General features: G+C 33.5%; 1 protein-coding gene across 1 annotated transcript in view; it reads right to left on the minus strand.

Moving 5' to 3' along the window:
• The window catches only part of MDGA2 (MAM domain containing glycosylphosphatidylinositol anchor 2), an 888,742-nt gene that overhangs the window by 278,005 nt on the left and 585,659 nt on the right, over positions 1-25,078 (minus strand). The window contains exon 6 of the mRNA XM_047738228.1: positions 20,295-20,564. Within this exon, the coding sequence (XP_047594184.1) occupies positions 20,295-20,564 (270 nt within the window). The remainder of the gene's footprint in view (positions 1-20,294; positions 20,565-25,078) is intronic.

The raw sequence follows: 25,078 nt of genomic DNA on the forward strand, positions 1-25,078 counted from the left end.
TATCTGTAGTAGGAGGCTGAAGATCCAAGAAAAAACCCCAGTGAATATCCTAGAGTACTCAGTTAGAAGCTCTGAAAATCCATGCTCTAGAGTGGGGCAAATAGAGGACAGAGCATTATGAGCCTAGCCTTGAATCTGCTCAGTTTCTGATTGAATTGAGGCAATAAAACTAAATTTTTTTTTAAAAGGAAGAAATATTTCTGAAGAAACAATTTTAAGCCAATTCTTAATATAGAATAATTGGTAACCAATAAGAAAATAAGGTTTGTCAAGAGAAAGGACAATGTTAAAATAAAAAAATAACAACATATCACAGTTGACTAAGACACTGGCATTCTTAGATAAAAATACTAAAATAGTTATGACTGAAATGATCAACAAAATAAGATAAAACAGTGGGGAAAGATAAATAAAAAGATGGAAAGTTTCACCAGATAACTGGAATCTATAAAACTAAAAACAAAATAAATTTTGCAAAGGAAAATACAATAAATGGAATGAAGAGCACATTAAGTATGTTTAATAGTAGAGTCAAAATAACAGAATACAGGACTGGTGAGCTAAAAGATAGGAAAATAAAAATTCTGAAACACAGATGGAGAGAAGAAAAAAAGAACAAAGTATAAAAGATATATGAAACTCAGTGAAAGGTGTAACATTAAGTATAAGTGAAACCAATGAAGGAGAGGAGAAAAGGGAAGGGGTAAAGAAAAAAAAAAAAAAAACCCATAAAACCCACAGATTCAGAAAGCTCGGAAAAATTCAAGCAGGATAAACATAGAAAACCTACATCTAAGCACACAGTAGGAAAACTATTTAAATATCTAAAGATAAAAAAACAAAAACAAAACAAACAACGTTCTTAGAAAAATAGCCAGGAAGACAAAAAAAAACAAAACTACACAAAGAGATATAGTCAAAAACACTACAGATTTAATTAAATTAAAATGACTTTAAAAGTTGAGTTATAGCTAGTGGAAAGAAGAAGGAAAAGTACATCTACTCCGTATTCCAGCAAGTAAGAGTTTCTCATGTTCAAATAACCCACAGGGAGGCAGGAATAAAATAAATTAATAAAAAAGAAAAAAAACAGAACAAACAGAAAACAAAAGATAACTGGCCTACTTAAACTCTTAACATTTCAATAATTGCATTCCATGTAAATGGTGTAAATACATTCATTAAAACACAGATTGACACAGTGAATTAAAAAAGTGACTCAACTATGTTTTGTCTATGAGAAACTCACTTAAAAATAATGATATAGGTAGATTAAAAGTAAAAAAAAATTTATCATGCAAACATCAATCAATGGTAAACAGGAGAGGGTATGCCAATATCAGATAAAGTAAACTTCACAGCAAAGAAAATTGCCAAATTCAGAGACGGACATTGTGAATAGATCAAGCCACCAAGAAGCTAGAGCAGTTCTAAATGTATATACCAACCCCTTCCCAAAACAAAACAACAACTAACAAGAAAAAGAGCAGCCAAATTAGTGAAGTGAAAACTGAAAGAAATAGACAAATCCATAATTATAGTGAGGGATGCTGACACCCCTTCCTTAAAATTGGTAAAACTAGTAGATTGCTAGCAAATCATCAAGGACATTGAAGAACTCCATCAACCAAGAAGATCAAAGTGACATTTATAGCAGAGCAGACATTTTCTCAAATGCCCATGGAACATATCAAGGAAGATATATCCTACTTGTAATACAAATCTAAATATATTTAAAAGAACTGAAGTCATCCAGAATGAGTTCACAAACTATACAGAATCAAACTAGAAATCAGTAACAGAAAGATAACAGGAAAATCTCCAAGCTCTTGGAAACTGGAAAACGTACTTCTAAATAACTCATGGGTCGAGGAGGAAATACCAAGGAAAATGAAAAATACATCGAACTGAATGAAAATAAAAACAAAACATTTCAAAATGTGGGACACAGTTAGAGAAGTGCTGAAAGGGAAATTGATTCCACTGAGATACATACAATAGAAAAGATGAAGTTTCAAGTTTCAAGTCTCATACAATTATGAATACTCCCATCTCAGGTATGCAAAAAAAAAAAAAAAAAGGAGCAGTAAAAATGTCCAACATACTGAATCATAAAATAAAAATAAAGGTAATTAAGAATATGAACTCTGATCATAACAAAATTAATCTAGAATCAATAATAAAAATATAAATTAAAAACCTCAGGTTTTTTTAGAACTTGAGCAATACTATTTTCAGTAACCATTGGATCAAAGAAAAAAAAAATCACAGTTGAAATTAGAAAGTATTTCAATCTGAATGATAATAAAAATATTACATATCAAAACTCATGGGATATAGCTAATACTATCTTTAATGGGATATTTATAGCCCTAAAACCCTATATCAGAAAAAATAGGAAAGGTTAAATCAATGATCCAATCAATACAATAAGAAGTTGGAAACTAGCATTTTAAATCTAAAGATATAGAAGAAAAGAAATAAGGGCAGAAGTTATTGTAACAAAAATGTCTGCACAATAGAGAAAACTAAAAAAATAAAAAAGAAATTTAAAAAATTGAAAATTGGGGGGCGCCTGGGTGGCTCAGTTGGTTAAGCCTTTGCCTTTGGTTCAGGTCATGATCTCAGGGTCCTGGGATCTAGCCCCACATTGGGCTCTCTGCTCAGCAGGGAACCTGCTTCTGGCTTTCTGCCTACTTGTGATATTTGTCTCTCTCTGTCAAATAAATAAAATCTTAAAAAAAAAAAAAAAGATTTTCAGTACAACTGTATTTATCAAAGAAATTCAATCTGTAATTGAAAAAATCTCTGTACAAAGCAATCTATAAGCCTGAGGGCTTCTTCTGAAAATTCTTTTCTAAATAATGAAGGAGAAAGTAACATGGATTTTACATCAACTTAACATAGCAAAAAAGAAAAAAAATGTTTGCTGACTTGGCTTTTTTATTACCTTTTTTGGTACTGAAGTGTAGTTTACACCTTTCATGTGTTTAGTATCCATTCATATGTAAATGCCTATTCAATTATCCCCCTATTTTTAAATATAAGTTAGTTGTTTTATTATTGAATTGTAGGAGTTATTAATATAATCAGGTTATAAGTTATTTACATGCTTATGGGATGAGAGTAATTTCTTCTAATTTCTGGCTTATTTTCTTAATGGTGTCTTTTGATAAATAGAAGTTTTTAATATTTTATGAAACTCAGTGTCTTATGGTAAGTTTTGTTTTTTATAGATTTATTAAGAATATGTCATCAGAGAATAATGACAGTTTCACTTCATTTAAATCTACTGGGTTTTATTTCTTTTTCTTGTCTTGTTTCCCAATGGAAACTGCAGAAGGTATAATGTTGACTAGATGCAGTGAGAATGAACATCATTCCCTTGTTGCCAGTCTTCAGAAGGCAAGTATTAAGTATTTTGTTATTGGGAATTATCTTAGCTGTAGGTTTTTGTAGTTGTTTTTCATTACATTGACCATCCCCCTCTATTTCTAAAATTGATGTTAAATTCTACTAATTTTTTCTATATTAATTGAAATATTATTTTTCATTTTAATTTGTTAATGTAGTAATTGTATCAACTGCCATTTGAATATTAAACAAATATGCATTTCTTGGATACAATCCACTTGATAACTCTATATTATCCTGTTTATATATTGGTGGAATTGATTTGAAAGTACTTTGTTCAGATTTTTATATCTGATTATGAAGGCTACTAGCATTTAATTTTCATTTCTTGTAATATATTACCGCCTTCTTTTACTACTAGGGTTATGGTGGCTTGTAATAGGAGTTGGGAAGTGCTTTCTCTTTTTTGACTTTATGAATTTTGTTTGTGTGTGTATAGGATTGACATTATTTATTCCTATATGTTTAATAGATTTCTCTAGTGAAGTCAATAGGCCATGTTTTCTCTTTTAGATAATTTTAAGTGATGAATATCTAAAAGATGAATAATGAATATGAATTTTTAAAAAATTCTTATGTTAATTTTGATGAATTATGTTTTTCAATAAACCCATATTGGCAAAAGTTTTTCATTAAACTCCCTCATTGTCTTTTTAAATTTGTAAATTCTACAGTAATGTCACCTCTTTCATTCCTGATGTTAGTAACTTATATTTTATCTATTGTTTTCTTGATCAGTCCTTTTAAGAATTTATCAACTTGTCATCCAGGAATATATTTTTGGCTTTTTTAGCTTTGTTACTTTTTTTAATATTTCATTGACATATGCCCTTTTAAAATTATTTTCTTTCTTCTCCTTTGGGTCTGATTTTTATGTCTCATATATTCTTTGTTTCTCCATTCCTCTTTTCTTGTGTTTATCAGCATGATTCAATTACTTGACAGCATTTAGCACTCATTAAAAATTCTTAGCTAATTACAAATAGAAGAATATAATTAAAATGCCAGCAGTAAATATTATATTTAATGGTGCACTACTTAAAACTTTCCCCTGGAGACTGGAGAAAAAGAAGATACATGATATTCTACTCCTATTACACATGCAATTTGTATGGCTTTGGCAATAAACCACGTAAGGAAACAAATGTAAAATATGTAAGGATTAAAGGAAGAAATACATCTTTCATTATCTGAAGCCAACATGATTTTGTATATAGAAAATTCAAAAGAATCTAAGACAAGTCATTATAATCAATAAGTGAATTTAGTAAAGTTGAATAATACAAGGTCAATATACAAAATCATTTGCATTACTATATACCAGCATAAGATAAATAGGAAGTGGAATTTTTAAAATAATACTATTTACATTACCAAGAACAATAAAACTACCAAGTACTAAAAATAAGTCTAACAAATGTTTAAGACCATTCCCTGAAAATCACATACTTTTTTGAAAAAAATTAAAGATGAGAAGTAAATGAAGGGATAGATAATATTGATAGACTGGAATATTTGCATATTCAATTCAATCAAAATAAAATTTTCAGCAGTTTTTTTTTTGGCGGCAGGGTGAAGTAAACATTAATAAGCTGCTCAGAAAACATGTACGGAAACACAAAGGGCCAAGAATAGCCAAGGCAATCTTGAAAAAGAAGAAAGAAAAGCCAGATTTTAAAGTTTAATATAATGTTATAGTAATTAAGATACAGTAATATTAGTGTAAGTATAAACAAAAACCAATAGAATCAAAATGGGTCCAGAAACAGGGCCACATGTATTTGATAGTTTTATGTAAGACAAGGGTGATATTGCAGTGTAATGGGAATGAACGGTCAATTCAGTAGGTGGTGATGAGTGAACCAGACATGGAAATTGAAAAAACAATTACCTTATGCCTACCTCAAACTACATATAAAAATCAATTTAAAAGGAATTAAGGGTTAAATATTATAAGTAACACAATGAAACTTATAGCAGAAAACAGATGAGTATATCTTTATTAGCTGGGGTTAGGAAAAGGTTTCTTAAGTGGGATACAAAATGCACTAACCTTAAATTTTTTTTGATAGTTTAGACTGCATCAAAATGAAGACTTTGATGCATTATAGGATGACATTGATTATGGCAAGCCATAAAGTAGGAAGAAATATTTTTCAATAAATATATTCAGTAAGTGATATTTCAGAATATACAAGGAACTCTACAAATAAAGAAAAAAAAAAACACAACCCAAAAGGGGTATGTGGGGCAGGGGAGCGGGAGGTGAAATGGGCCAAAGACTTGAAAAAGTAATAGTCAAAAAGATAATCAAATGGTCAAAAACAATTTGAAGAGTTGCTCAACTCATCCATCATAAGACAAATGTAATTTAAAACACAGTATGATTCCACAGTACCAATAGAGGGGTTAAAATTAATTAACTAATTAATTAATTTTAAAAATACAGACATATCAAATGTTGACAAAGACGTAGAACAAAAGAAATGCTTGTAGAAGTGTACATTGGAAAATTTGATATTAGATAGTAACCTTCTCTTACCCTATAATTCTTAGGTTTATGTCCAATAGAAATGCATTTGTATATTCACTAAAAGATTGGCACAAAAATATTCTGAGTATAACTATCACATAAAGTTATCAAACTGGGGGGCACCTGGGTGGCTCAGGAGGTGAAAGCCTCTGCCTTCGGCTCAGGTCATGATCTCAGGGTCCTGGGATCGAGCCCCACATCGGGCTCTCTGCTCAGTGGGGAGCCTGCTTCCCTTCCTCTCTCTCTGCCTGCCTCTCTGCCTACTTGTTATCTCTGTCTGTCAAATGAATAAATAAAATCTTTTAAAAAAAAAGTTATCAAACTGGAAATAAAAGTCCATAAATAGTCAAATAAAATAATTTTGTTATATGCATCCAGGGGAACATTATATTATAATGAAAATAAAAAGGCTCTGGGTACACACAGCAGCATATGAATTTCACAAATACAATATTGGGACAGAAATCTAGACAAAAATTCTATGGTATAATTCCTTTTATATAAAATTTAAAAGAACAAAACTAGTCTAAGAAGTTCAAAGTCAGAAGAGAGGTCACATTTCAGTGAGGCTGTGGAGGAAGGGCAGGAGGAAAGCTTGACAGATATTAATTCTTTGCTTCTCAATTTGGGTGCTGATGACACACATATGCTCACTCTTTGAAAGTTCATTAAGCTATATACTTATAACTTCCACAATTTGTTACATTTTAATAGGTTAAAATTAATTAATATCTTATACTGCATTTTTAAGATAGTGATTTAATATTCTCAAATTATATCATCAGCAAGCAGGGGGAATTATATGATAATCAAGTATTAAAACTAGTAACGAAATCATGGGGACACTGAGTCTAGACTTCCAATACTGCGAGAGGAATACACTACTGAACAAGAACCTTGCTATCTAAGGGAGTATCATCATTTATGTCTCTGAGCACTCCCACCAAATAAACTTCTATATTAATAGACCAACTGCAATCTGTTACATGCCTCCCTTTTGAGTTTTTCTATTTCTGTTAGAAGAAATTGATAGTCACTGTGAAAGGAAATGAAATGTGCTATACTAGAAACAATCCTTCAAAACAATTTTCTGTAAAGAAAGTTAGCATTTGACTTGTACTATACAAAGGAGCTATAATATGACATTTTTCATCTTCTTTAGATCACACACACACACACACACACATAACAGGATAATTAGAAACTTTAGGAAGGAAATTGATAAAGGCAACATAAATACCTATTATTCCATTTTCCATTATGTTCGTTACACGTTTTAGATAACCTGATTAGATGTCTTCTAGCGCTATGAGAAACATGAAGATTTTATAGGAATCGGGAGGGCCATAAATGACAATATTGTGTTCATTGACTCCATGGGGCTCAGTGGATGACATGGGGGAGAGAGCATGTTTTAGAAGCCTAAAACAGAGCTCTTACTGTTATAGCAAAAGAACAGGTTTCAACAAGATGGGATTGGGAGGGAGACAAACCATAAGAGACTCTTAAACTCACAAAACAAACTGAGGGTTGCTGGGGGGTGGGGGGGTAAGGAGAGGGTGGTTGGGTTATGGACATTGGGGATGATATGTGATATGGTGAGTGCTGTGAAATATGTAAGCCTGACGATTCACAGACCTGTACCCCTGGGACAAATAATAATTATATGTTCATAAAAATAATTAATAAAAAAATAAAGAAAATTTTCCCATCTAAAAAAAAATTAGGTTTCAAAAATTAGAAAACACATTGAAAAACTAACAAATCAGGAGAGAAATGTTAGCAAATGGAGTACAGAGCTTCAGAAGAGCCTTAAGACATCAGTGGACAATTGAGACTGAGAGAGAGAGAGATCATTAAAACCCAGAAGATAGGAGCTGATGAAGATGGGCCACAGAGAAGAGGCATGCTCTAAGTCCCCAGTAAGGACTGCCCATGCAGCCTTTTCCCAAGATGACTCACAGAGAGAGTTGAATGTCAGGTTAAGAAGTACTGACATCTGAAACGCTGAGATGTATGTCAAAAATCGTTACACTCTGACATTAATATTGTATCAGAATGTACAGTGCTTTTTTGAATTGTGTTTTTTGTTTTTATTTTGTTGTGTGTGCATGTGTATGGTTTTATGTACCTTTTAAATTGGTTTTAAACTTTTATCTAGGCAGAGTTTGTGAACAGCAGCACTATTTTTGTTTTGTTTGGTGGCGGGGGGAGACAGAGAGAGAGAGAAATGGGACAGAGGGAGAAGGAGAGAGAGAATCCCAAGCAGGCTCCACACCCAGCTTGGAGCCTGATATGGGGCTTGATCCCACAACTCTGAGATCATGATCTGAGCCAAAATCAAGAGTCAGACACCTAACCAAATGAGCCACCCAGGCACCCTTGAAAGGAACACTATTGAGATTTTGTACAAAATAATTATTTTTCTGTGGAGGCTGTCAGTGCTCAGCAGCATTTCTGGCTTCTACCTTTTAGATACCCAAAGGTCACTACCACCTCCAGTCAAAACAATCAAGAATGTCTCAATAAACTGCCAAATATCCATTGAAATGAAAAACTCCCTCCTGTTGAGAACCACTGACCTAAGCAGGTAAATAAAATGATACCACTCTCTCTCTCCCTCTTTTTTTTAATTTAATTTAATTTTTTTTTTTTTTTTTTTTTTTGCAATGGGTTTGCCTCATCCGTTCTATCATGGCTGAAACTCAAATGTGAATTGTATTGTCTCTATGCATGTTAAGTAAGTAAAGCCATATGGGGCATAAGTTATAGAAAACATGGAAAGACTAATCCTAATGTTTATATGACTTAAACCTTCTATAATTAAAAACTAAATGGAAGGTTTTTTTTTTTTTTAAAGATTTTATTTATTTATTTGACAGAGAGAAATCACAAGTAAGCAGAGAGGCAGGCAGAGAGAGAGGAGGAAGCAGGCTCCCTGCTGAGCAGAAAGCCTGATGTGGGGCTCGAACCCAGGACCTGGGATCATGACCTGAGCCGAAGGCAGCGGCTTAACCCACTGAGCCACCCAGGTGCTCCTAAATGGAAGGTTTTTAAAGTATTTTCCCAATTTTGTGATTTTGAAAATTAATTAAATAGTTTGGGAATACATTTATTGACTTCTCCATGGATAAATTTTCACTTTCTAGTCATTAACACTTGAATCTTAACAGATGAATTCTGGTTAAGAGGAACTTGAATTTCTGGGTTGATGCATTTACATGCACACACAATTTTCAGATAAGTATATCTGTTGAAGCAAAAGAGTAAAAAAAAAAAACAAGAAGAAAAGATTCTTTGAAAGCTAAAATGAAGATATCTTATGGAGTCTGGAGAGGAATAATTTAAGAACTAGGTTTGATTGATTCTATTTAGAAATTTGCTGAAGCATTTAAAGAGAGCACTGGTTTTGGAAGTATTTAAGACAGAATTCAAAGGGAAACAAAAACAAAGTAAGCAGAAAATTTGGCAGGTTGACCAAGTCAATTAAAAATTGCATATAAAATCTCATGCAAGTCAATACCGCAAAAAATTAACTTTTAAGCATCATTTTAAAAATCATAAAATAAGATGTATAGTTTCTGAAAATATTCTATTATAAAAGGGGGAAATTAAATATAGATTTTTCTTTAAAAGTTTATCAACAGTTTCTAACATTTCATGAATAAGAAAATAAGAGTAAATTCAAAAAGCTAGTTACCATCACCATTCTGGGCAGCAAAGAAAAGAGACACTCATTCTAAATATGTAAAGATTCTCATTTTTCAAAGACCACTTTATATGTCACCTTCTTCTGTGGAATTTTCCTGTTTCCTGTTTCTCCCTAATCAGAATCAACTGTTTCTTCATCTGATCTTCCAACAGTTCATGCCCATGCTTCTATTGTGGTTATGGTCTTCCTTATGATCTATGCCTGATACTTTTCTCCCTGTAAGTGTAAGACTCTGTGGTTTCAGTGACTACACTCGTTCCTCTTCCTGTCCTTCATAGCAACTGACACAGATACAGGTTAGAGCAGAAATTTTCTAAATACCTATGGAAAGCATCATTCACATTGATCTTGGTTTAATATCCTGTGGTAAGTAACCAAAAAAAAAAAAATAGAAAATAGAATTTTGTTTTAAAGTTTAATGGTTCATTAATGTTTGTGTTAATACGTGTAAATCTGTAGAGCCGTGTATTGGTACTCATGCATTTCCATGGGTAAGTTTGTAAAGAGAAATAAAGAATGATTAAGACCAGAAATGGGTATAAGTTAAGGTGCATTTTGGCAACAATGAATCATAGACGGTTAGAACAAAAGTATCTTAGAGTTTATTTACTGCAATTTCTTGGTTGTAGAGAAAAGTAAGCAGAGGCCTGTTTACATACTCATGATCTGATATCTAGTTTAAGGGAAGCCAGAACCATATCACAGATCTCTTTCCTTAAATCATACTGCCTACAGACCATTTAACCCACACGAACTCAGTGAGGTGAGTCAGTAGACTTGGGAAATAATACCTGTCATAACTATAGGACAAAACAAAAATGAACTATTGGGATTTCATCAGGATAGAAAACCTGTGCACAGCAAAGGAAACAATGAACAAAACTAAAAGAAAATCTATGGAGTGGGAGACGATATTCACAAATGGCATATCAGATAAAGGGCTAGTATCCAAAATCTATATGGAACATATCAAACTCAACACCCAAAAAAACCAAAAAATCCAGTCTAGAAATGGGCAGACAACATGAGCAGACACTTCTCCAAAGAAGACATACAAATGTCCAAAAGACACATGAAAAGATGCTGACCATCACTCATCATCAGGGAAATGCAAATCAAAACCACAATGAGATACCACCTCACACTGGTCAAAATGGCTAAAATTAACAACTCAACTTCACTCATATGTGCAATTTAAGAAACAAAACAGATGAAATAGGGGAAGGGAAGGAAAAATAAAATGAGATGAAAACAGGGAGGGAGGCAAACTATAAGAGACTCAACTGTAGAAAACAGTTGCTGGAGAGGAGTGAGGTAGGGAGGATGGGGTAACTGGGTGATGGGCATTAAGGAGGGCACTGGATGTAATGGGCATTGGTTGTTACATGCAACCGATGAATCATTAAATTCAACCCCTGAAAGAAATACTACAGTAAATGTTAACTAAGTTGAATTTAAATTAAAAATTTAATTAAGAAAACCCCAAAACAATAGGATAAAGAAGACTGAATTAGGAGATTTCAAATTAATATCATTGTTTTAGCCCTATTTTATAACTATAGGGTATACAAAATAAAACCAAAAACTAAAAAAAAACAAACAAACCAAAACCCGAAATACATAAAATGCCTTCAAAGAAACTGATTAAATAATTTTTAAAATGATGTTAGTTGAATAAGGTGCTTATTTTCTGGATATTAGCAAATATTGACTTTTACAGCACTACTACCAGTTGGCAGATCTCTTTTTGAGTGGAGTTAAATATGACTTCATCTACCAAGGAGGACAATATAAGCTTTAATAAAATAAACATATATAACTAAGCTGTCTGTAGATCTTTATGTAAACATAATAATAAGAGCAGGTGGGGCGCCTGGGTCACTCGGTCAGTTAAATCATCTGACTTTGGCTGAGGTCATGATCTCAGGGTTTTGGGGATCCAGCCTGAGTCAGGCTCTGCACTTAGCAGGGGGTCAGCTTGTCCCTCTGCCCTTCCCCAGACTCATATACGTGCATGCACGCTCCCTCTCTCTCAAATAAATAAATAAAATCTTTAAAAATAATAAGAGAAGGCAATATCTAGATAAACTTCTTTTACTTGAAATTATATTTTATGATAATTCCTCATGTTATTTCAATGAACAAATTTACGTTAGATATATCCTATTTATGAAAAGAAACTGAGCTATCTGTATTCAGATGAGAATTACTGAATTTGATAATTTTCATATTTTGTATAGCCCAGATTAATTTTTTAAAAATAATAATGAAACTATTTCAGAGCTATAAAACATAATAAAATTCTCTCTGGTGTTTTGGGAAGAGGTAATTACTACAGAATATTAAATTGGGAAAACAGAAATAGAGCATTTAATCTACATGAATAATTGGGACACCTGCACACAGCCGACAGCTTTGCTTTTGGAGAATGTTAGATTGGTTTTCTACAATCAGGTCTTATCATTATAGTTTTTATTAATAAAAGATCATGGAAGAAAACTGTTGATAAATGGAAATTTAATTTGATTAAATGCTTGAGAAGTACAATGACCTTGTTATTGGAAATCCACAACTAACGTACTTTTAGAAATACACTGAAAGCTAAATTAATTATTTCTAGAAAATTGTCAATTAATTCTGATTTACTTTCTGATCAATGGCTTGAGATAGATATCTTTTGACAAAAACAATGAACATACTTTTTAAAGTATAGGTTACTTGTTCTGTTCCTTGTTTATATTTTATGCTTTATTCATGCAGTTATTTTGTATCTTTGTCTTCTGTGATTCAATTGGTCTCTTCTAAGTAATAGAAATTCTTAAAATTCTTGGACATTAATTTGTAAAACAGCCAGTGAAAGTAAAGGAGTCATGCTAAGTCCTTCACAATGCAATATCATTTAAAAAATCATAAACTAGAAACACTCTCCTGGTTAGAACTTGGAAGTATGCCCACCATTACCACAGGAAAAAGTGCTGACTAACAAAGACAGAATTTCCTCCAGTTAAAAATGATTATATATTTAAGAAAGAATCCCTAGTAAGTCTCTGGCAAGGCAAAAATCACAGGAAATAATAAAGGACATTAGTCAGTTCAATTTGGGAACTGGGGAGTGGATTACATATTTTTTAAAACTTGGCTAAATTTTGTAAGGCACTATAGTACCCTGGTTAAGCCAGTGGCCCTGGAACCATATTGTGTGGGTTTTGAATCTCAGCTTTGCTGCTTAGATAAGGCTTGTGTGGGGGAAGTTACTTAACTAGTCCTTCATTAGTTATACTTTTCTTTAAAATGGGAATCATAATATTTTTTACCTCATAAATATTTTGGAATGATTGAAAAGTTAATGTACACAGTGTGCCTGGTAGCTTGGTACATAGTAAACGTTCCATCAGTATTAACTATTACTATTACCTAAGTGGAACGGATATATTCAACTGTTTACATTTTTTTCTCCTAGAATTTTAGAATTATACATTTTTTTGGTAATAAGCCTAAAGATCCTTTAGTAATGTTAGGAGTGCTAATATTTGATGTATTTCTAGTAAGTGAGTTCTGAACAAATACATTTGATACCACAATTCAGATTTTTAGAGAGAATTCAGTCATTTCATGTGGATACACTAGAGTTAATTAAATCAATACTTTTCAGTACAGGGGGTTATGATGTTCCTGGAGGTTACAGTATATTACTGCACAGTTAGAGAAGTGTAAATTTATGCCTCACTGAATACATATTGACTTCCTCCATAAAGGTTAAATTTATTTCAATATTGACAATTGTTTTTCTCTTTCCGTATTAGAAATCTGATACAATAGCCAACAAAAATGGGCTGAACTATTTCTAAAATTAAAAAAGCAGTTTACAGTGTCACTTAGTAGAGGCTAGGGGTTCAAGACAGGGGCTGATGAAATTAAGGAGAAAATGGGAACAAAATAAGAGGCATAAGTGAGCTTGAGGCAACATGGGATTTGACGTGAAGAACATGGTTTGTGGAGTACAACACATATTGTGATGCCTTTTAAAAAACATGTCTGTAGATTATTTGACACGCCTCCCTTTGATGCCCTCTGGGAAATAGGACAGCCTTTACCACTCTTAACTATAGGAAATAAACAGAGTTGCTGGAGAGGAGGGGTATGAGGGATGGGGTAATTGAGTGATGGACATTAAGGAGGGCACTGGATATAATGGGCACTGGGTGTTATATGCAACTGATGAATCATTAAATTCAACCCCTGAAAGAAATAATACAATATATATTAACTAAATTGAATTTAAATTAAAAATTTAATTAAGAAAACCCCAAAAACAATAGGATAAGGAAGACTGAATTAGGAGATTTCAAATTAATATCATTGTTTTAGCCCTATTTTACAACTATAGGATATACAAAATAAAACCAAAAACCAAATATAAACAAACAAACAAACAAAAACCCAAAATACATAAAATGCCTTCAAAGAAACTGATTAAATAATTTTTAAAATAATGTTAGCTGAATAAGGGGCTTATTTTCTGGATATTAGCAAGTATTGACTTTTAAAACACTACTACCAGTTGGTGCATCTCTTTTTGAGTAGAGTAAATTTGACTTCATCTACCAAGGAGGACAATATAAGCTTTAATAAAATAAACATATATAACTAAGCTGTTTGTACATCTTTGTTGTAAACATAATAATAAGAGTAGGCCAGGAACATGGGTGACTCAGTCAGTCACCTTGAATAGAATGCAGATATGACACTGCATGACCTCAGAGCACAGGTTAAAAGAATCCATACAGTTCTTTGGATCTTTGCCCTAGGATCCAGTAGAAGTCTGGCTACAGTGAGCCTGCCATTTGGAGAAACAATGTAAAGAGACTACTGGGAGTCAATGACAGTGACAGAAACAGAGACTGACCTAAAGAATTCAGCTGTTTAAACTTTTTAGTTTAGCAACAGATACCTAAATGAAAAGCCTTGAAGACGATTCCAGCCCTACCTGCTTCCTGAGTGCAATCATATGAGAACCTGAATTTTTTAGCTAAGACTCTGAACCCCCAGATTTGTGAGCAAAACAAATGACAGCTTCAGTTTTGAGCTACTGTTTGGGGGTGGCTTATTACACACCAGCAAATAATCAGAACAATATAACCTTTCATATTGTTACATCACACAGAAGTTTAGTATGATTTAATATGTATATAAAGTTTCTTAATTTAGCTTAATATCATTTAGTACATAACTAGGATATCAGAGAGAGATAGATGTCTGGAAGAAATGCTTATTATAAGCCAGTAAAGTTGTTAAAGAGATCCATTTACTCAACATGTATTTATTGAGCATCTACTATATGTTGAGCAATGTTCTAAGTTCTAGGGATACATCACTGAATGACAATGGATAAATTCTTCATCCCCACAGTCCCCATGCAAGACTCAGACAATAAATAAAGAAATATGTATAAAATAGCTCTAAGTAGCTATGTGATAAGAAGAAACAACAAATCATACAAGGGGGTTAGGGTGGGTTATTTCAGATGGAGTAATCAAAGTCATTTCCCAGAAGATGGTATTTGAAAATTAACATTCTAGACCAAAAGAATGGCAAATGTTTAAGTCTTAAGTTGTGGAAAAGAAAAAGAAGAATAATGTGTCTAAAGTATAGTAGATAAAGAATAGAGGGACATGAAATTATGAGGAGAAATTTGACTTCCATTTTAGATGAGATGGAAGCCATGGGAAGAGTTTTCATCAGGAGGATAAGATCATTTCAATCACTCTGGCTCCTATATGAACGTAACTGAGATGGCTACCTGCTGACAAAAATCCATACCCTCTTATTCTTGAGCACACAGTAAGAATATGTTTCCCAACTTTCATGTCATTGGGTGTGACTGTGTGCCAATGATGACCATTAGGATGTGAGTAAAACTAACACTTATCTGACCCATAAAAGATCTCCTATGTGTGCTCATTTAAGTTCCTTCCCACTTCCAGCTGACAGGGATGGATGTAACACTCAGAGAAACCTTAGAACCCACAGACGGAAGATGGCTGAGACACCATCAACCTAGGTTTCTGAATGAGTGCATGGAAAAGACTCCATACCCACACACACACCGATCACACAAACACCATCACCAGCATTATCAAGTAGGAAACACCTGAACTGTTTCATGAGAAAAATCTAAAGTGTTCTTACTTCACATAATTATATGTATGGTTCTGTCTGTTAGAAGCCTAGTCTACCTCATCTCATAAGTGGATAAAAGAGGGTCTTCTAAAAATGGAGCCAGAGCAGAAAGATTAAGGAAAAGACTATTTCAATCAACTACAGGAGATATACTGATAGTTTATACAAAGGTGGTAACAATGAACTTGGCAAGACATAACCAGATTCAGAGTACAGTTTGAAGACAGACCCAACGTGGATCAAGATGGCAGAAGGGGAGCCTGTCTATTTCATCTCAGTCCTGCTGAGGAGCTTTTTGTGGGACCAGCTGGAGCTCTGAAATATTTTCTTTGAAAATGTACCTGATCTACCTGGTGAAGCCAAAACCTGTGTGGCAACAGAATTTGTGCACTTTCACAGTTTCCCAGTAAGCATTTCCACTAAACAGATTAGAGTCACAAGGAAGGAGAGGCTTATTGTGGGCTCTGTTTAGTTGGCTGCTTGGAGGAAAGAGAGAAGCCTTCAGCAGAAAGGGGAAAGGACACTGCATGACAGCTTGTACTCAGAGAATGTGGCACTTAAAGGGACTCTTGGGAGATGCCATCACTAGGACTCAATCCTTGATACACATGGATGTACACTCATCTAGATAGAGGAATCTCCCAAGAGTCCAATAAGGTGCCACATAAGAAAGAAAAATGTTTTATATAGAGAAGACCTCTCTACTCCACCCCACACCATGGTTGTCAGAACCTGGCGATGAGGTCAGGGGTGGAGAGGGTGGTCAGGACAGTGGAGGGTTGACAGACCAAGAGAAAGAAGCCAGCCATACCACCAACTCTGCTTTCCCACTGCAGGTCTCTAGCCCAGTGTGGACCCAAGCTGGGCAGGAGAGAAACTTTACATTAAATCAGGTGTGGAGTTTTACTACTATGTTGGATCATGTGTCCAAAAACATTGAAATAAATCCATGCTTGTGATTTGAATGTACTGTAAGACTCTCTATTTCTAATAATGAGCATAAATGTCATGGGCTATGCCTGACTTTTCTTCCTGAAACAGGGAAGATTAAGCCACTGAATAAAATTTAAAGAGACCACAGGAAACTAAAATACAATAATGTCTTGATCATGTTATGAACCATGCTTGCTCAGCACAGTGGATCAATTCATGACAGATGAGAAATGTGGAAATGACATACTGAACAGGAGTTTGGAAAGCACTGAGTCCAGGCCACGCTACTTTTCTCCTGACTTGGGAGAAATATGGCTCAGTCACTACAATTTCTTGACGAATCATAAGACAAGGCATTGTAGCTCTATTTCTAAATATCTAACAAAATATTAAAATATACGAGAGTGCTCTTCAGTTTTGAGCTTGCTTTCTACATGAAGTATTGTCTACATTATTTAAAGAGTTTCCTATTTAAAAATATCAAATGACAAATTCAGAAATGTTTCTAGAGTTTTATTTCTGTCTGCCCCCAATGTTCTGATTTTTTCATCCACGAATATTCTCAAATTGTAATGGGAATTCTATGCACAAAATATCCCTGGACAGAAAACCTGGTCTATGGATTTCGATTTAATTACAGATAAGAATGGGAGGAAAATAAACCTAGGGTTCTATTTTTACTATATCCATAACACCGTTAATCTGAGACACTGTAGAGGTCTACAAATTAAGAAGACTTGAAAATAACTTCTTTGATATAATAAAAAGAGAACCATTTTCTTTAACTGAATTCCTTGGCCTTTGTGGCAGAAATCAGATGCCTCACATTATAGCAGCAGTTTCTCTCCCCACATGCAATCTAGGACCCGTTAACCAAGGCTATTTCTATATTCAGTAACATTTTATACAAACTCGATTTTATGAATGATGTGAATGCCACTGCTGAGAGGTCTCACTGGTAATATAATACAGTGATGCAAATGTACACTTCAGCTAAATTAAAGGCATAAAGATAAATTATAAATTGGGGAAATACATTTTTCAGTTATATGATTTTTTTTTTTTAGGTTATTCCTGTCAAAGTTGGAAACTGTCCTTTGTAAGAACACAATGAAAACTGCTAGACAGAACGGGAGAGAGCAGATCACTTCCTGAGCATGTATGGGCTGTGGCTTGTTAGTCCCATATGGAGGGCGCCTGAGCAACACAAGATATTTTAAATATTTAAATATAGATATTCTGCAGGTTGTATAGGATTCAATGCAATTGCAGATAATCTTCTGGTCAAACTACATTTAAAGCATCGCTTTTCTCTAGTGAATTCCTATCTTTGATAAAATAATGGAATGAAAGGTTCTCCATTGCATCCATGAGTCTTAAAAATAGTTTGGCAATGCTTTAATCTCAATTTTTGTAGCAAGATTTGGTAGAATTATTTCATGGCTATTTGAGAAAGCGTGTGTTTAGAGGTAAACAAATTAAAAGCAGAAATAATAAACATGGGTGATTTATACAGTTCCATTCTTTTTTCTTGGAAATTGGGGTGGCAGAAGAACAGAATCTGGTAACTCATTGAGACAAGGCTTAGAGCAATCCCATTTCACTGATACTGGTATGGAAGTTAGGAAGGTTGAGATACTTCCATTCAGGGACCTTGTCTTTTTATTTATTACTATATATTATCCCTTTGCATTCTTATCTTCCTTACAGAATTGTAAACCCCTTTGAGGGTAGGGATTTAGTCACCGATCTTTGTAGTTACCCCAATGTATCCTTTACAGATTTGCTGAGTTGTTAGACTATGGTGGTTGTCCAGTAGAAATTTATAAAATCAACTGAAATAGAGATCACATTCCATTAGTTTTAAAATCCTTATTTATGTTCACATTCAAATATCTTTAAAATCAGAATGTACCCTGTGTTCAGTACCCTTTTATGATTACTATTAGAAGGGCACAGCCATGGTGATCTGGCTTGGAAGAAAGTCAGAGATAATATTTCTCTAAAACTCTGAATTATAAACATTCTTAATGAGAAAGAAAGACATTGGGTAGAAAACCATAGTCATCAAAGACTGGGATTAAAACAGTTGCATTGGTTCTCAGTGTTAAGTTTTAAGAATAATTTAAATAAGTTATTTTTCTTTATTTTCCTTTTTACATCTACTAATGAGTGGTATATGGTTTAGAAGAAAACCTAAGTATAAACAGATCTGAAAAACTTCTTTCAGCAACATTCTATTTCATAAGAAAACACTGTGGTAGCTTAAGTGGTGTTATGTTTTACTTTGTAGTGATACATAAAATAATGGCACATCCTGCAATTACTAAATAATGTATGGCCCATGATTTTGTAGCAGGTAGCTCATTTTCTAGTGTCTTGATCTGTATCTAACACCCTGCAATATTTTGAATAGAGCATGTTTTTGGTTAAGTAGCATATTTCTAAGAATTTGGATAGTAACAGATAATAAAACCACCATAATTCATGTTCACAAAATCCCAAAAGTTAATCTCAATATAATCAATTATGTTTTGCTTCCATTATAATCGTCCATCATGAGAAACTTTTATTTGCTGTGAGAAGAGCCCTCTTGGGCATATGGATATCTATTTTAAATTTAGAGCCATTGGTGTCCATCTTCCATCCCTAACTCAGGACCATGCCAGCTGAAGTGAGACATGCAGAAACACAGTCTCCTTACACCATAACTTACATCCTCCAAACTGGAGGGATAGCATCTCCTCTACAACTTGCAGCAGCCACACTAGAACATCAATGCTACCATTGATTTAGTGACCACATTCATGTAAATTCCTTAAATACATTTTGTTTTTCATGATCTCTGACTTTTCCATGTCTTTTCCTAATCTCAGTCTGTTAAAACTCTACCCCGTCTAAAGAACCTGATGTAAATATCATTAGATATTTCCTAAAAACTCAGCTAGAAGATACTGTAATTTTTTATATGTCTATAGCTTTTGTTTATACCTCTCAAACACTGTATCATAGGGCTATTAATCAAGGTATTTTATTTTCACTGATAGTATAATCCTTGAGTACAAGGTAATGTTTTATAGATTTCTATATAATCCCACAATTTAGAGCTCTGCGTCTAATAGAGATTCAATAAATGTTTATTAAACATCTGATTGATACATTTGCTAAATTCCTAAACTAATACACAATCTGAATAATAAGGCTTAATGCTCTATGCCACATTTGCATTTTAATGATTTTTTTTTTTACTAAGAACATATAAAAACTATTCAATGGAATAGTTTCATAATATCATTAAGAATATGTTACAAAAACTATCCAATGCAAATATAAATTATGGTTATTAAGATTGAGACATTTTACTATCCATTAGACATCATTCATCAATTATAAACAATTTCCTATGTATTTTATACATACATGCAATATTTGAGGAAATGTTTTTATATCAAACGTTATCTGTTTTGCGGTAGCCTGGTTGATCCAGAAATCAATGTGGTAACACTCTCTAGGCCAACTCACCTCTCACAATGATGTTGGTGGACTTTTTTGCAGGGTTTCCCACATTATTATTGGCGATGCAGCTGTAAGTACCAGCATCTTCTGAGGTGATGGCGGGTATGGTCAATGTTCCTCCATTCAAAACAGTCTTTTCAGGCAGAGTCCCAAAGGACCTGACCCAGGTGAGAGTGGGTGCAGGTTCTCCTCCTGTTGTAACACATACTAATGTTATGGCCTCTCCAGGATTTACAACTATAGGGTCATCCACCAAGAGTTTAATTGACGGAGATGCTAAAAGACATAAACAAACAAACAAAAATGCACTATTTAGATCTGTTACAACTGGAATTCCACAGCATGCTTTATATTTATTCAAACAATTAAAAAGACATACTCTTTTCCTTTGCCAAAATCTTATTGTATTAATGAAGTTTAAGCCAGATAAAATGGTTACATATATTAATTACATGGTAAAAACCTGTAGAAGTGTATTAAGAATCTTACACATATAGAGAGGAATTATAATTTGTGTATTCTGAGATTATTGTTCTGAAATCAGGATGACAAGGAGGATTAAAGTTTTTAAACAAAAATCCTTTTTCCTTTCAATCCTGACAATCACCATTTGTTTCTTTCCTTCCAGGTATAAATATTGCAGCTGTTTAGTCCTTGTATTTTCATGGTACGGATTGTCAATTATTTAATTTTTGGATCATTCGAGGTGAAATGATACATTTCTGTACCTGAACACAACGGAGTAAGAGATAAAGGCATAGATCATTCCAGTCTTTTATTAAGCTATGGGCCTAGTTTTTGATCTTGAAAGGAATAACAAAACTATCTAATTCTAATGCAGTCTCCATACTTCATCTCTCACCTCTCCATTCACAAAAGATCTAGACAGTGAGTTCTCATCACCACTGCTTTAAAACAAACAAATGAGAGCTCAAACATAGTCACCAAACTGTGCCTCCTAACCACTCGAATGTTTAGTTTATAATAATCTCCCCAGTAAGAATAGTCATTTGCAATCTTTCAGGTTAAAAAATACAAAGATAAAATATCCATTCAAAAAAATGCTGTGTTAGACTTTTCATCAAACACTTAAAATAGAAACAACACAAAAAATATGTATGTTCACAGACAGCACTTTTCTGCTTACATTGCAGTGCTGGTCTCCAACAATGCGTCCCTAAAGAAAACCAGGGGGGTGCTGTATGCTGGTATTTAATCTCACATATTCAGAGATATTTTATGCCAAAGTCAAAACTATATTGTATGAAATCAATCCATATTAGAAACACTTAACATGTTCAATAGTACTATGTGATTTTTTTTTTTTCTATTAACTTCAGCTTAGACTTGGAGAGTGTTTTTCTCAGAATAAAAGGTAAATTCTTGTGTGGCCTGATATTCATCTTCCTTGTTAAAACAAAACAAAACAAAACAAAAAAGGAGAGCAAGAAAACAATCCCCTGTTATTATCATGGTTCTGTGGGATAGGCACGGTTTGTCTGGATGACATTTTTAAATATAATTTTTGCATGTTGGTCCTTCTAACATGATTTTGAGTAATATGGAAGTTTTCAAAGTATATTAATAGCCCTTGTGAGGTGTTGACTTTAAATTATAAAGATTTATGACTAAAATTAGAAAATGTACATAGTGAAAAGAATATGCAAAAGGCACTCATTTAGTAGAAAAGAACATTCTCTGAAGAGTTAAGGTTGTTAAGCTGACAAGAGATATTACTATTTAAATATTTTGAAAACAGATATTATATTTATTGATATATTGCCACAAAAAAGTAAAAGATCTCCCTATAGCCTAACTGAACCTTATTTATATTATAAACTTTTACCAATGTATTTAGTTTAAATATAATTCTAAAGATTCCAAATTTTATATCATGTTAACCAAGCTCATTTGTTTTACACCATGTTTTAGTAAAATTAAAAGGCCTAGGGGCCATTAATAGCATCTGTTTGGACTATGGAAACATACAATGGTGATATTAACTCATGAAGTATTTGCCCCTGAAATTGACTTGTACAAGATGAATTGTTTTTCTATTAGACAGATAATATTTAAAGAAAAAAGCTCAAGAAAATTCCAAAGCTCAAAAAATAATACATACATAACAAAACCATTGTTCTACCTCTAATGTACTATGCAGAACTATATTCACAGTCATATTTTTAAAAATCCTCTTTTCCAAAATGGAACTGAAAAATAATATTGTCCAACCTTGTTTTATTGAAGATGGCATTCATTTTTCTGATTATCCCTAATATTAAAATACCCCAGGGGCACCTGGGTGGCTTAGTCACTTAAGTGACTATCTATTTTCATTCAGCTTATGATCTCAGGGTCATGAAATCGAGCCCTACATTGGGCTCTGTGCTGGGTATGGAGACCGCTTGAGATTCTCTCTCTCCCTCTGCCCATCCCCCCAACTTGTTCTCTCTAATTCAACATTCTCATAGGGCTTTTCAAAGCTCATGAGCAAAAATTATTATATCTATTTCATCATCTACCTTGCAAATGAATGTTATTTTTTCACAGTGTCCTTAAACTGTCCAACCATCCAGAGTATGCATTATAAGCTTCCTCTTTAGCACTTACATTGGTGTAAAGGAAATGAGAATGAGAAATCTCATTGCATTAAATCATGTAGGTAGCTGAGTGTTCAGTAAATGCCTATAACATGTGTTAGTCAGATTATTCTATCACTGTATCAGTATAAACATGTAAGACTACAGAGGTCATCAGTTTTCTTCTTAGTATGAGAAAAACACAGTGTCCTAAAACATACTGCAAGATCTAGACATCCATACATTCTTCACAGCAACATATACGAGAGAGAGATTACTATTCTAAGTTTTTTGTTAAGTGATAAAGAAATTAAACATGAATGTTGAAAAGGGGACAAGAGTAACACTGAATGGAGAGAAAGTCCTTAAAAGAATACTGAATGTGGAACCTGTCAAAAGAAACCGCAGTAAACTCCATAACATGCTAAGAGGAGAAGACAGGGATTTCCCAATGTCTGCTAGGATATCCTTCCATGTAACAGTGATCAATAGGTGGTTATATGAAGACAATGTGAGAAGAAGAAAGGAAGAATAAGGAATGAATGGGTGGTGAATGGAGGCAACGTTATCCATCAGGATATAGGCACAAACTGAAATGAATAAAAACACAGTATGAGTTGAAGGAAGGGGGTAAAAATACACATGATTAACTTCCCACTTCTGTTCTATGGCCCCACATTTTTTAAACTAAAAAATATAAAGATGACAGACAAACCAAGTCAAACTTCTATGTGGTGAGACATAACTTAAGCTATGCTTACAGACTCAAGGATAGAAAAAAAGTTTCTCTCAAAAGAACTACTCACTTCACTGAGATGCAGAAACCACCATCTTTTCACAAATTTCTTTGAAATCCATTTTCAATACACATTTCATTGAAATATAGGTTGCAGTGAACATTTCACATAATAAAAATGAGCATATTTTAGAAGTCGATTTGAAGACCGAAAATAATCTATCCATTTAGTTGGGATACCATTGAAATATGATCATTGTTGATATATTGATCGATTCTCATGAAGTCCAGGAATGACATCATTTTGAGGAATTCTGTTTAAAACAATGCTCCAGGATATGGTAACATTTGAAACAGTATTCATAAATAATCTCTAATTCAGGAGAGAGGCTTTGCTACAGATATTGAAACCAAAATGCATTTTTCATTATGTTAATATTCACACACTAGATATTTCTGGAAATGATTGAGAACACAGAGTAAGTATGCTCCTTCATGGAAATTTCTGGAAACGTCTCCTAGAAGAGACTTAGTTGATAATGCCAAACTGGGTTGGCACAACATTTTTTGTTTTATCATTTTTGTTGTTGTTGCTGCTGCTGCTGCTGTTAAGAAGGAAGGTTTTTAGGTGTGTTGTTTATTTTCCCTAGCAAAACAAATTTCAACACATTCTTTCATTCAATAAGTATTTATTGACCACCTACTATGTATGTAGTTCCTGTGATAGGCGCTTGAGATGTACTGGTGAAAAAAAAACAGTCAAAGAATCCCTGCACTCAGAAGCTCACATCCTAGAAGGAAGAGAACCAGCCCTTTTCCCATGACTCCATTGTCTTAAGTGATTTCATATATTTACATCACCTGCCTATTCTTTGAAGTTATGTGCATTTATGATCCCTGATCAAGATGCTTATACCACATGAGCAAAATGAGTATGGAAATTTGCCAAAAGATATTCATTATAAAATGAACTTTACAAAATGGAACAAATGTCATTTACATTTGATTCTAATCGTTGAACAAGATAAAATGGAAAAATTAGAAATGAAACTTGTTTTCTTTTTTTAGATTCTTTTTTTACAATTATTTATTTATTTATTGACAGAGAGAGCAAGAGAGGGAACACAAGCAGGGGGAGTGGGAGAGGGAGAAGCAGGCTTCCCACTGAGCAGAGAACCTGATGGGCTTAATCCTAGTACCCCGGGATCATGACCTGAGCAGAAGGTAGATGCTTAATGACTGAGCCACCCGGGCACCCCAGAACTTGTGTTCTAAGGTGAGCAAAAGACAATGAAGTCAAAAGCTTCATTTTAGTCAATAAGCTTATGTCAATAGTTGGGATACTAATACTTAATGGCCTGACATGTCTTCATAAACTTTGGGAAACATGATGAAAAAGAACTTTAAAACCACATATATCTCACTCCTTCAGTCATTAAAACCTAACTAATCTTGCCAAAATGTGAAATATTGGG

This window comes from Lutra lutra, chromosome 7 (assembly GCF_902655055.1).
Source record: "Lutra lutra chromosome 7, mLutLut1.2, whole genome shotgun sequence".
Classification (NCBI taxonomy): Eukaryota; Metazoa; Chordata; class Mammalia; order Carnivora; family Mustelidae; genus Lutra; species Lutra lutra.